Source organism: Diadema antillarum, unplaced genomic scaffold, assembly GCF_040938485.1.
Source record: "Diadema antillarum isolate AM-2024a unplaced genomic scaffold, OU_Dant_1.0 seq00000546_RagTag, whole genome shotgun sequence".
NCBI lineage: Eukaryota > Metazoa > Echinodermata > Echinoidea > Diadematoida > Diadematidae > Diadema > Diadema antillarum.
The window spans coordinates 1,350,183-1,365,366 of NW_027271492.1; the positions used below are offsets into that span (position 1 = coordinate 1,350,183).

Here is a 15,184-nt window from a genome sequence, read left to right on the forward strand (position 1 = left end):
AATTCTTCTTAATTTCCATGTACTATTGAACTCTCCTGACATTGAAATTGTTCCAGTGTTCCATCTCCAAAGGGTAGCACATGAAATTAATCAAAGCTTTAAAATTCATAAACTTTCCATTCAATTTATGATTTTGAACAAATGTCTCCCTATCCTATCATGGAGTGCTTTATCAATACATGTATTAAAATGGGAAAAAGTCCAGTGAGATAAAATTCGTTTAACTATGTTATGTGCAAAACCAGAGACTCCAACCCCAAGCACCTTATGATCGGGAGATTCTCCCGCCTGAAACCCCTAGCAAACGGGAGATTCCAATTTGATGTGCGCGAAGTTCTTGCTCTAGGGTTCTAGATGCTCTCTCGTTTTATCTAAGGCTTCATACAATGATATTAAGTAAGAATTCATTTCAAGCGGGAGACACAGAGCCAGGGCGGGAGAAATTAAATCTCAAGCGGGAGAACGGGAGATTTTGCAAAACAGGGATTTCGGCGGGAGATCTCCCGTCGAAAACGGGAGAGTTGGAGTCTCTGCAAAACAGCACCTTCGAAAAAAAATGAGTCCTGACGAACTTTCTGATGAAAGTACAGTCAACCTTGCCTAAGTCAAATCTATTTGGACTAAAGAAATAGCCTCAACCTAGAGACTATGTGACTTAGAGGGATTAAAATCAATGGAATATGAAGAAAAGAGGACTTGAAAAGACATTTGACTTTAAGGCGATAATTCGACTTAGATGCGAGGTCGACTTAAGCAAGGTTGACCTGTATATCGTTTGGCAGGGTCCTTAGTAGTCAGCTCTCACCTTTTCGTTGCGGATTTCTCAGTGAGGAGTTCTGGGGATACATATTGTGCCGTCCCGACGAACGAATTCGCACGGACTGCAGAGAGGAGAAGGCAATAATATTCATTGACAAAAGAAAAACAAATATAATCACTACCATCAGCACAGATTTGTGTAATATGTTTTACTGCATCACAAACCCTACAAATTACGTCCCAAGACAAGACTTTTTTTAAAAGAGTCAAAGTTAAACGCTGAAGGGGAATCCTCAGCCTTAAAATACAATATACAATAACAATTGTTACGTAGAAATTCCCACTTAGCAGTACTCCTTTAAGAACATCAACATGAGAAGCAGCCTCTAGAGTAAGAAATTTTTGCGGCCTGACATTTTCATGAATTGGAGCTAGCTGCCTTTTCGCGGCCTGAAAGTTTTCGCGAATGGCCACTGGCATTCAGGGTATATAGCTTTGACAAGAACTTTCATGTGCATTTTAATTTCAAGAATGCTGGCTCTATTTTAACGCAATTCATGAAATTAAAAAGCATCCAAAAATGTCAAGTTTTACAGTAGTCTGCCAACACTCATCTGAAGTGCTTAAAGGTAACACATCAAAATGTCACCATGTCTTTGCTTTCTTCACCAAGAGTTTTTGTTTTGTGGCAAGAACTCTGGTGAGGCCAGCTACTGGCAAAAACAAAGGACCAGTCACCAGGACAAAATACTGACAAGCCATCGTTAAATTTATTATGTATGGCAAGATGATCGCTGGTCACATGATTATCGACTAGCAGCCAAATATTTGATGAAGACAGATGCTACTTCTATCCAGTGGTTGAAAAAAAAAAAAAAGGAAAGGAAGAAACTTTTCTTCTTTAAAATACCATTTTTCACACCCTAAAAGTTCATAATCTATCCAATCTCTACTCCTCTTCCCATCAATCCATCATCCATCTGTCTTTAGTTGTTTTACTTTCTCAGTTTTCTTATCACATTACCATCTGCAACATACTGTAAGACCAGATTCGCAAAATTAAAATGCACATGGAAGTTCCGATTTACACAAATGCATTGAATGCCCATGGCAATTCGCCAAAATTTCATGCTGCCAAAAAGGCCATCAGCTCAAATCCGCAAAAATTTCATGCCGTAAATATTTTCTTGCTTTCCAGGATACCGTTATTTGATTTTCATGCAAACAATAGCTTTCCTTCTCACAATACAGAGGTGTCGTATTGATTTTATCTGTGATGTCCGGGATGAAAAATTAAGCAAGTTTAATGTTTTTCCACGGACATGCCGGATGATCGAGGATCATGCTGGATGACTTCATGGAGTCAACACGGTCATGCCAGAAGCAGTATAGATGATCCTGAAACGACAGGGATCCATGATGCGATCCGTGAAAGAGTAAAAGGGGCTTTAAGGAGAAATCGAACGCAGTCTCACCAGCTCCTTCTTCAGCGTCGTCAGTGCCGATTATTTTTGCTGTCCCAAAGTCAGTGATTTGTATGTGCATGTCCTCGTTGAGCAGTATATTCTCTGGCTTCAGATCTCTGCGGATGTGGAAGAAGACAGATGGGATACTATGAAGCCATGATTTTCATCAGAGCAACATTTCTAGGATTATTTAACAATTGGGTCAACGAGTCCGCAAACTTGGTGAAAACATGTGACATAACGAAACTACCATGCTCAATTTATATGAAAATCTGAGGGAGAAATAAAGATGGTGTCCTACAATTAATCTAACACACCTAAGGCTGCCAAATGTAATTGTAAAGAGACAACATGAAAATTTAACTGTGTCTGTCTCGATGAGACTGATGGACAAATGATGGTCAAACACATACACACAGACACTCACACATCACATGATTTTATATATTTTTTGCTTACACCCTGCTGTGTAAGTTATTGTCGCATGTTTTGATAAACAAGGTCCATTCATACTCAACTGCTTTCCTTCTGTTAGATCATGATGCATTTGATTTGCCATTGTTTACACAATGACTGAAAAAAAGAAGAAACTAGAAATGTCGCTATGGCGACTGATGCCTCCGCCATAATGCATGATTCTCCCAATAGGTGTATAGTACAATGTGTTCACAATGTGTGATGACAGGTTTCACATACCGGTAACTGGCAAAATATTGAAATGACAGGTTTGTCAGAAATATCTTGAATGTTCACTATCCTTGAACTGGGTTTGCTATAAATGTCTAAGAGTGCAGGTACACATATTTGGGGAATTGAGGATTTTTACTTGACTTCTGACCGACCCTTTAATAATTTAATGCAATGAGTAATTCTCAAGGTATGAAGAAAGAGTGTAATTGCAGTACAAAATAGATTTTTTCTTTGCATTTAAACCTGGCCTTTGACCCTTAACCTTTGACCTTCTGGCTGGAAATTTCTCAGTGAATCTCCATTAGGTAATACATGTATATATTAAGATTTAAAACTAATAATGCAAGCATTGCATATGCTAGTATATGAGGGAAATAGTAAAATTTTGAGGAGTTGGCCTTGACCTTTGACCCCCTGACTATTGACACATGACCCCTAAGTTCCCTAGATAATCCCTGCCAGTCAGTACATGTGTATGTACCAAGTTCCATGAAAATACAACGAACCATTTGCAAGAAATGTGAAATTGTAACATTTTCACCTAACCTTTGCCCTTTTGACCTTTGACCTTATGACATGAAACTCTCTCTGGAGAACCTTTACGCAGTAGTACATGTCTACACTAAGTTTCAAGAAAATACCTTTGGGCATTGCATAGATATGGGGGAAATAGCAACATTTTTAGCATTTGACCTTGACCTTTTGACCTTTGACCTCTTGCCAATGTCACTAAAATCTATTCAACTAATTGCCCCATCATACATCATCCTTGGACCAAGTTTGGTGAAAGCTGCTTCATCCAGTTTTGAGTTATCACGTAAACAGATAAATTTTAGGATTTGACCTTGATCTTTGACCTTTGACCTCTGTCAGATTTATCTAAAAAACTAATCAAGTAATTGTCCCATCATACATCATCCTCGGACAAAGTTTGGTGAAATTTGCTGGATTCATTCTTGAGTTATCGCGTAAACAAATACAATTTCATGATTTGACCTTGACCTTTGACCTTTGGCCTTTGGCTGATTTCACCCAGAATCTAATCAAGTAATTGATTGCCCCATCATACTTCATACTTGGACCAAGTTTGGTAAAATTCCAGTCAATATTACTAAAGTTATCGCGTAAACGAATGCGGACGGACGTACGGACGTACAGACATACGGATGGACGTACGGACGGACGGACAACCCGAAAACATAATGCCTCCGGCACCACTTCGTGGCGGAGGCATAAAAACTCACTTGGCTGCATATGTGACAATTTAAATCTGCATCGCGTATATGCCTGAACAATGACGACAGCACCCCCCCCCCCCCCACACACACACACTCTCATCCACGGCCTAGTGCGGCAAATTGTGTCTTGGGATTAAAACAAATGAATCTTTCGATATGTGTGGCATTCACATAAATGGTGTACAAGTTATCATGAGGGTTTCAAGAAAGATATCAAGACCTACTTATTTTTGCTGATTTGCTGTAGATCACTGTGGCTGGTGCGGTCATTTTTGTATCTACACTCAAGAACTATCAGTTTTTGCATTGCACTGCAAAAACTTGATTTCTAAATTCTGTTATTTGCAGGTGTGTATGAACAGGCCGGAAAGAAAGAGTTTGACTTCAATGTTCTGAACTGGTATTGGCAAACCTTTGATTGCCCCTAAACTAACAGAATATCTCTTGATATCAAAATTGGCTCGAGGAACTACTTAATAAAAAAATAAATACAGATGGGATTTATCGCATTTGAAATCCTGCAACAGCAATGTGAGGTTTACTTTAACCTCACTACGCAATTGGTCAAATACCAAATTTCCTTGTATCATTAAATCGACATCAGTAGTTTTACTTTTTAAAGAATATAGATCTTTTTACATATAATGTAAATTTCTAAAAATAAAAGTTTCAGGCTGAGAGAAACATGTATATTCAATTTTGGTGCACAACAGCGAAAAACAAAACACTTTGTATATATATTGAAAGTATGCCAAGACTGATTTGTTTTCAAATCTAAGAGTTCTCCATGAATCAAACAGTACTTTATTACATTCTCAATTGTATATTTGTGCACAAGTCAACACGTTCTTCAGTCTAATAACGATCATCTCTAAAACAATTGACGGCAAGATAACAGAGACAAACACGTTTCTTCAAAACAGATAAAAACAGAGTTATTTTTGCTAGGTACAGAATAAACAAAGCACTTCAGAAACAAGAATCTTGATACGTCTGTGCCCGAACAGTACGCAGACACACTAACCATGAAACACACACACACACACACAAAAAAAAAAAATACTCAGAACAACCTCTGGCACAACATTTTTGATATTTCAATGTAGTGTTGTCCACTTTTCAATAGCGAAGAAGTGTCCAAAAAAAAAAAAATCATCGAACTAGTTTGACCTTAAAGGAATTCAAATCAATTTGACCTTCAACCCCTTTGACTCTTGACCCTTATCATATCTATTGAGGCAAGCTATTATACACTTTGACTGAACTTTTTGGTCTCAAAGAACTGAGTGTTTTTTGTTGTTTTTTTGTGAAAAAGATTATTACATGTATTTTAAATGTACGGAGGAAAAAAAGTCATTCCTGGTAGTGTGGGATGACATGGGTGATCCTACTGAATCTCTCTTAATTTGCTGCCCATCGCATTACTTAAAAAAAAACACAAATACAGTAGCATGTGTCAGCGAATATGTGCATTGCACGATACATTTTTCGGTATCAGTCAACTCCAGCTGAGATTCTTTAGCTGCGTGTACTTACACAAAGATCAGTCATAAAGCAGCATGCGATTTGTAATGGGAATTCTGGAATATATCCAAGCCGGCCCTGCTGCCCAACTCAATAGTATCCCCATTCTACCGGGTCCTAAATCTTTTTATAAAAGTGTAAAAGTCTGCCCTAACTGTCCTAAACCATTTTCCAACTGGACAAGGCAAGTGCCAAAATGTGTCTCACCCATTTGCGTAGAAGAAAATGTTTTTCTAACTCCCAGAAATTCATTGACCACGCCTATGACCTTTGACCTTGTGGTGACCTTCAACTCCCCACGGGACATATTACCAGCCAAGTTTGGTCACAAACGGACATATCGATCAAAAGTTATGAGCCATAATCGAAATGCGCCGTAAAAACTTAAGATTGGGCCCTAAAAGTTCCTTTACCCCTATCTGTGACCTTTGACCTTGTGGAGACCTTCAACTCCCCAAGGGTCATCTACCACCCAAGTTTGGTCACAGACGGACATATACATCAAAAGTTATGAGCCATAATCGAAACGCGCCATACGACCCTAAAGTTCATTGACCCCTGCCTGTGACCTTTGACTTTGAGGTGACCTTCATGTTTGGTAAAATGTGTAACTTTGCATAACCACTGTTCCCTCCACGTTTGATTGAAATTGAAGTCCTCAGTAGAGAGATATTCAAGTTTTTGTAGCCTTACGGACAGACGCTGCAGGCGATCCCTTTGTCTCCCCTCACCTCCAGTGGGCTCGACAAAAAGGACTTTGAGAGCACAAAGTTACCCCAAGGAGGTTTAAGAGTCGGAGTTCCAACTAGCTGTAATTATTCAAACAGTTGTCAGATTTCTATTGATATACAAAAGATTTTCACAGGTGCATTTGTGCATTTGATGATCGATGTTCGACACCGCCGTCTTGCTGACCAATCTAAAGATTCATTTTGAACGTAAACATAATGTTGGCCATATTTTGCTTATCTATTTATTGAATGAAATGAAATTTCACTTAATGATAAAGCATGTAAAACAAAAGTCAATCCCATCCAGAAATTTGTGCAAAAGTGTAAACCGGGGATTGTTTCATAAAACTTGTAATCAGTGACAAGTTGTCATAGATGTGACAAGCTACTGAAATCCTTGCATCTGATTGGCTGAGAGCAAATTTGTCATAGAAATGTGGCAGTTGTCACTGATGACAAGTTTTATGAAACGGGCCCCAGAGCTGTATCATGTGGAAATGTTTAAAACCGACACCATCCTGGTAAGCTGGTTTTATCACTTTCCCACTTAATTTCCACAAATAAAACTAATATGGAATAATCTTCAAGTATAGTTCCTTATTGATAGATATAGCAGATTAGTGCCCGGGTGTGCCCAGTCGAGTAATTTTCATCTTTATTTCAGCATTTTTTGCGCAATTTCTATTTGCCCATCCTCGTGTCTGTACCATCTACCTTGTATAAGAAGGGATAGTGAAAAGTAATTACTATCATGAAGACATATCTTCCTTAGAAAGTGGCTGGTGATTGTGAAATGAGACACGAGTCAATTGTCTTCCTATCTGCGTGGCAGATCCTGTTTGGCACATGCTTCAAATATTTTTGAGCAGCGGCATCGAACATCTAGCAAAGGAAATAGACAGTTGTGACTCCATCCTCTTGAACCTCCTTGGTTACACTAAGTAGTTCATTTCCACACATATTGTGATTTCTATGACAGTCCTACATATCTGTATCATTAGATTCCTTGACCATCAAAATATACTTTTACTAGCATTTGGAATCACATTCGTATCATTGTCAATTTGATATCTATTCACAAATGGCCCCATTTCCCAATGATAAAGAGTCCTTTAGAAAATGCAAACAAATACCTGGTTCCAGAGGATGATCCAGATCATTACCCAAATTCAATCACCACTTCCTTGCGTAATTATTAACTTTTCCTTAAAATTTCATCAAAATCTGTTCACAACATTTTGAGTTATAATGCGAACAGACAAAGAACCAGACGGACAAACAAACCAATGCCAGCAAAAATATGTACAACCTCCTTGGCAGAGGTGATAAGGACTAATTCCGACAATGATGGTGAACCTGACATGATTTGACAAAATATTTCACTCTAAACCCCTCCCCCTTCCGGTGAATCTGGTGCTATGTGCTTTCCCCCATCATATTCCATTCACCGGCTTTAAATTGTGCCCACTACAGTAAAATCCAATTGACTTTTTGACCCTTCCAATGGAGATTCATAATAAGTGAAAACTCATACTGTAATGTGTTGTGGTCTCTTTTCTATTAGCAAATTGTAAATTATGCAAATGATTTCAAGTCTCAAAATGTCAACTCTGTCAATTGCAATAACATTGGTTTCCTTTTTTTTTCATACTAATTAATCTGATCATTCATGTTTATATTCAGCAAATTTCATTTCCCTGTGCGCTGTTTGAGGCAAGTCTCATATTTCTTCCTTCTATATCCTTTGCGTACTGTGAGCGACATTGGAAGTAGGAAGTCTTTCCAACATTTTACCAAGGGAACTGATCATCACGATATCCCCCATGAATTTTTGTTGGTGGTGCCATTAACATGAAAAGATAATTCTTTATTCCTTCTTCTCATGAATTCACATCTACCGACTTAAAGCTTTGCAAACCAAAAAAAAAAAAAACAACAACTCTCGCATCACATCAAATCGCACACAGGAATCCTACAGGTATACACATCGTAGAGTGTTGTCTTAGTACAAACAATGATAATGCGGCCAGTGAGAATTCGGCTCAACAAGACGGAAAGTAACTCTGCACCACTCTGCACATTTGAAAAAGGCAATATATCATATGCACCCTCCGTGATGCCTTTCTCCATTTCACAGAGTGCGAGGTGTTGGAATCAGAAAAACATCCTATTTGGAAGGCGTATCACTAACCCAATCACGAGTCAATGATATCACATATGAGATCAACAACCAGCTTGTGTTTATCGCATATGTATAATATTGCCCGTCATTCAATTTTTCTCTCTCACAGGCATACGTACATGCATACACACAAACACACACATGCACACACACCAGCTTGTACGTACAGCACTACAAACAGCACCAGAGGATCCCACACAGAACATGTGTATTGCACACACTATACAACATACAAACACAGTAACATATGAGCACACAGCTGAGACACACAGACACACAACACAAACACACACACACACACTCACACACACACACACACACATACACACACACACACACACACACACACACACACACACAGAGGCAGATAACAGAGACACCATCCAGCACAACACATGCAGGTGCTCACACACACAAGTACAGTCCATTGAGAAAGTGCTAGGTACACACTGATCCACACCTAGCACACACTCTTTCTCTGCATTTCAGTGTATGGTGGCCTCAAAGTGCAAAGTGCAAGCTAATCTTTGCCAGAGGGTTCTAGACTACACCTACACTAGTATACAGTGCATTTTCATGCACACTTTGCTCATATTATAGAAATGTTATGTGTTAAATACACTGATGACAATTTCCAATGCAGACTTCAAAATTAGCTAAAGTATGATTTTTCTGTAAGAAATACTATACCTGTCTCATCTAGTTTAAGTATAATAGCCTTGAAAGTAACATCTATGGGCCTACTGTAATTTCATTATCGCTTCTATACTGGAGTAAAATACGATACTTTATCAAAGACACAAATTTGTTGTGGTATTAAAACCCCAAATAACAACATTTTCAGTGTTTGTCTGTTTGTTTGTTTGTTTGTTTGTTTGTTTGTTTGTTTGTTTTTGTCTGATTCTGCTTTGGCATTTGAAAAGTGAATTTATATATTCCTGCAAATCTTCATACATTTAAAAGCTTCATGTAAGTGTTGTTTCTTCTGCTCTTATGTATCCTTTTCCAGCATAGGGTGTATGTCATAATTGATATTTGAACTGTGACATAAGTTTTCTATGAACCATAGCAACACAATGACCACCAAAAAGAAAAAAACAAACAGCAAACTTGTAAATAAGGTACATGCTGTTGCTAAGGGGAATCTCACAGACGTAAGTATTATCTGCAAGAAATACAGTGTCCACGCATGATCAGATTTCAACTTATTTTGTGTGCAAGGATCCCTCTGAAAAGCACAATAATTATAACCTCATAATGCTTTTACAAACACAAAATTTTCAGGTGAGCCCGATATATCACTTACAGACAGTTACTGGTGTTTTCTGTTGAAGTCATTTTGACGGCGGACCAGAAGAGTTTGGTTAGACTTACTCCTTTTAGAGTCTAGGAAACTATTCCAGGAAACTAATCTGACAATGCCCAGTTTGTTCCTCACTTCAATCTAATGTAAACTGCCATGGGACATTCTCCATTCATTTTCTTCGTAAATCGTCAACAAACAATAAAGTCCCTAACACCACATTTCCATCGTTTGGTGCTGTCTCTTTTTATGACAGCTTTCACTATTCACTGCAGGTGTTCAAAAGGAAAAGGTACAAAAACTATGTCTCATTTGGGCCCTCTGTTATATTAACATAATGCCTTGTCTGATTGCAGGATTCTCAAAAGCCTTCAAATTGCTAAATCTGCAACTGACGATCCTTCCTTTGGCAACACATTCTGAAAAGATTAAAGTTCTCAAATTGGCTATTTTTTATACACTTTCCCCAATTTAATGAAATGAATCAGTTTCATCTATAAGTACTCTTTCTCCGATGAAAAGATATGAAGTGAAATTCAGATGTGCCAATGACAACACAATATTAAATTTCTGCCACAAACTTCTTCTGGGACTTTAATTATGGACTGACAGGTGTAAGCAATATATGTCCGTATATCTGCTGCATCTAATAACATCTAGATACAAAATATTGAAAGAAATGAGAACATAACATCTCCGACTTCAATATGGCTAATCTGCAAACTGCACAATCCTAAAACGTCAGTGCTTTGCCTTCACAAAATGTTTTTACTTACAATTCATTTGATCAACAAAATAATGGTAGGCAAAGTAAAAAATACCCAGTTTAAAGCATGCTTTCCATCAATAATTGCACAAACTTGTGAGCTGTTTATTTAATCATGACCAATTCAATATTGAGTAAGACAGCTAGTAATCTCCATATAGCAAAGACAAAAAAAAAAATACAAAGAGCACAACATGAACTATTTTATTTATTTATTTATTTATTTATTTATTTATTTCTAATCCACTATGGGAAATCATATTTTCTAACTTATTCTTTCCTTAGTGCAAACATCTTTGAGAAGATTCTTTAATAACACATCTGCATATTTTCGTTTTTTTAAAGATTCTCATAAAGTCAAACTTATGATTTCTACTTTTTCTCACCAGTCTTCGAATAAAAAGCTGTTTGATTTCTAAAAATTCTCAAAAAAAAAATCTAAACAGCACATGTATTTACTGGATTCAAGAATCAGTCACTTCATTCCTCCATTCATTCATTCACTCATTCATTCATTCCTTCATTCTTTCGTTCATTATAAATTTCCGTAAATCATCTTTATTTTTCTTTTACCTGTGAATGATTCCGCGGCTGTGCAGATACTTCAGGGCAAGGATAATCTCCGAAGTGTAGAATCGTGACGAATTTTCATCAAATGAGCCCAACTTCTTGATATATGGAAGTAGCTCTCCCCGCTTTGCTAAACTCAAACCAAAGTCTGTGCAGTGGGTTTTGTTAAGGACTTTGACATATTCTTTTTTTTCTTCTTTTGCTTCTTTACACATGTGATGAATTATTTGTGCTCTTGGAAAAAGGTGCAACATTAAGAGACAGAGGGAAGGATATTTGGATATATATGCCCATCATTTTTATCATGGCTATTTCTCAGAACACTTAATAATTGGCATTTATCAACGTCAATGAAGGGTAATCTGTCAATCAGTTGTAACTGAACAGTGTGTACGCGCAGCAACGTAAGATACATCACATCGCCCAAAGAGTACTTCCTCACCTACTGCAAATAACCAGTGTTGATCATATAAAGGGTCTCATACAATCTCGTATCTTAACCATACACACTCATCTTTTGAAGAGAGCACTGGAAAAGGATACACAGCTTATTCGCGTCTTGAAATGTGAAGTACAGTTTGACGAAGAACGGATGATCCAGCTTGCTGAGAATGTCGCGCTCCCGTATGACGCATTTCTCCTTCCGTTCCCTGAGTATGTGCTTTTTCTCAAGTACTTTGACTGTCATCCGGGGAAGGGGGGGGGGGGGGGGCGGTGGGGGGAGGGAAGACAAGGGACCAGAAACAATCATTAGAGGATACACATATCATGAGTATTAGGAAAGGAAGACATATGTATGTACATTTTAAGAAGTTCATTGAGTCAAAGTGCCGTGTGCAGGAAAACTTTCTTAAGTTGCATCTGATAAATGCTAATGCTAATGAAAGCGACAGTGATGATTGTGACGTCGATAAAGATAATAACTGCTCCTACTGGTAATGATAATAATAATTTAAGAAAAATGAAAATAATGAGGATGCTAATTATGATGATAATGATAGATTGATGATATTTCACAATTAATAAAATTACATCAAAGGAAACCAAAACCCAAAGAGAAATGTGGATTGAGTGAAAGCAGCAAAATTAGTAGAACACATCGGTGATAGTTTGAGGAAAATCGGACGATCAAAAGTTATGAATTTTTAAAGTTTTGCTGTTGGAACCGCTGAATGAGGAGACTACTAGACGTTATGATGCCATGTGTGGACAATATAAAGAAAATATAAAGGAAATTCCACAAAAATTCATTTTTTCATGAAATTACACATTCCATCAACTTGACACTGACATATAATGTTGAGAGTAGTAATTTTTCCCCCTGCTTTCGGAAAGCTGTTAGTCAAGTGCTCTTTCATTATGCTAGAAAAGTGAAAGCACGTTGAATTTTCTTTTTATTTATTATCAATCTCCTCATCCAACGGTTCCAACATAAAAAATTCCTAAATTTTGCATCGATTGTCCAATTTTCCTCAAACTTTCACTGATGTGTTCTACAAGTGCCGCTGCTTTCACTCAATCCACATTTCTCTTTGAGTTCTGGTTTCCTTTCAAGAAGAAAAAGAAGAAGAAAGAGAGCTTATAAGATGCAAACTCCACTTAGTATGATGTTCAAGGCACAGTGGAAAATCTTCTTCTCACAGGTCATGAGAACTGACGATAACAATCGTGAAAATGTTGCATTAGTTCAGATATTATTGTTTCAACTTCATCTCTCTCTGAAGCTGCCCTACAAAAAGCTTGCAAGCTTCAGTTGTGCTATTTGGATCACGTGTGGCTCATCCATTTATAAAATATGATGAATGCAGATCTACTGTATATTCAAAATTACTGCATGATCAATCACATGGAACACATTTCTATTGCAGTTACTGCTCTGTGACTTAAAACTCTACTGAAGTTTAATGTGAACATGTCGAGTTAATGCCACTATACACTGCACTCTATTCAATTGAAACAAAACAAAACAGACAATTAAAAGTCTTGACGATCATAATGACTCAAATGATCTCATCTTGAATGATAATATGGATAATGAAGAGGAATTTATCCAATTCAAAATTAGATTTTACATTTTTGTCAAAAGCAGTAACAATTGATGAATGAAAATCTGAAAAATTCCAAACATCTGAGTTGTACAAATAAGAAAAAAACAAAACAAAACCTGCGGCTATTCAAATGCAAATTATGATCGACAAAGCTTCTAACATCCAGCAAAACATATCCATCGTTGTTAACGACTACAATGTACACATTGTACCATTGACAATACCTCTTAATGTACTTGGCAAGCACAAACTCAAAGTATCATATTGCCCGCAATCATAATTTTGGAATCACTTTACTCTGATGAGATGCCCTTGATACAACTTTTGAACGGTATCACATTTCTATGTTCCTGCCTTCGGGAAGCATTCTCATAATTTAAATGGTGGTCGTAACTTCCATGTCTTTCATCAAATTAGGTGATAAGGATTCATTTATCTGATGCTCGTATTTCACAGCTCTCTTTTCCCCCGAAACTTTCCTCCTGGCTGAAGAAATCATGCCAATCTAGCTGCATTTACAGCCACTGAACAACAATTTAGCCCTGCTGGTTCGTGCAAACCACATTCATTTTTATGGATCTTGCATGCAGTCTGGAGGTAGAAGGAAAACAGGAAATGGCAACAAGTGCACTGGACAGTTCAGGATCTGTAAAGTCATTCTGCACTTTCAATAAACTGTCAAAAACAAATGTTTCCCACTCCACTGGCTGGCATCGCTGTATCCATTAAACAAATCACAACAGTAACCACACTACGGCTTCACTACATTTAGGTACCGCAGGTGGGAAAACGTTTTACTTATAAGCAGTACTTACTTGCATATTGCCTGCCAGTTGATATTTCTGTTGCTAATACAACCTGCAAAACCAAAAATGCATTGAAAAAAATACTAATTTTTCACATTTTACTGGAAAGCTTTCAATACACTGGATAGGAAAAATCTATAAAAATGAACTGGCTTTGTGGTCTTCCAGACATTCAATAAGAATGACTTAGAAATTGCTGACCTGTTGTTCGAGATGGTCATGTGATTCCTCACACTACAAAATTGGCTCTATCCTACATTATATGTCTAGTTAATCATTTCAGCCAAGAACACTTCTCAATATCAGCAGAGGATAGATGGGGCTGGCTAAAATTGGCAGAGAGAGATCAAATGTTTGCTTGGTATCATCGTCGACTGTGCTCATCGTCCACTACGCTGACCGTCCTGAAATAAAAAGCTTCTTCCCACTGGTGTTAAGGGTGTCTTCAGACAGGGCAACAGTGATGAGCAGCCTAAGTCTGTCACTAACGCAGGTAACTTTGATGCAAACAATGCCAGTGGTAGCAAAGACCACCTTGTTTGTGAGGGTTAAAGAGCTATTGGACTCACAAAATAACAAATTTAGTAGACCAATTTATTCATGCTTTCAGACACACAGGTGCTTGTGGTTCATATGTCTGGTGATGCCCAATAATTTTGGGGTGCTTGTTTTGTTTAAATTCAAATTATAATATATAATCTACTTCTACTGATGCACTCTTGTGAGCTGGAAGCCAATTTCACTGATGATTCCCCGCTATGATGGGCAAGGCAGCTGTGGGGTCGTCACGGATAAAGCTAAGGCAGCTGTGGGGTTGTCACGGATACACTATAAATTTTTGCGGAATTTATAAGATATCATCCTCACAAAACTGTGGACAGGCAATATTGACCACACGTTAGCTTTCGCTTGCTATTCCAACAGGTGTCAAGGCGACATAACACAAGATCAGCATGAGAATGGCCATCCTTATAATATTATGCAACTCACATTGAGACCACTGCATCATATTGGCAAATCAAATATCATGAAAGTTAGAACACTTGCAAAAGGATACCACCTTTCAGAACCAAACACAAACAACACTCCTGTATACATGTT

The 15,184-nt window shown here is 37.7% G+C and overlaps 1 protein-coding gene across 1 annotated transcript in view; it reads right to left on the reverse strand.

Annotated features, from left to right (window-relative positions):
- LOC139734728 (3-phosphoinositide-dependent protein kinase 1-like) overlaps nucleotides 1-15,184 on the reverse strand; it is a 64,744-nt gene that overhangs the window by 10,056 nt on the left and 39,504 nt on the right. Inside the window, exons 3-7 of the mRNA XM_071645522.1 lie at nucleotides 14,093-14,135; nucleotides 11,773-11,910; nucleotides 11,233-11,377; nucleotides 2,235-2,341; nucleotides 806-881 (exon numbers count right to left, since the gene is read on the reverse strand). Of these exons, the coding sequence (XP_071501623.1) occupies nucleotides 806-881; nucleotides 2,235-2,341; nucleotides 11,233-11,377; nucleotides 11,773-11,910; nucleotides 14,093-14,135 (509 nt within the window). The remainder of the gene's footprint in view (nucleotides 1-805; nucleotides 882-2,234; nucleotides 2,342-11,232; nucleotides 11,378-11,772; nucleotides 11,911-14,092; nucleotides 14,136-15,184) is intronic.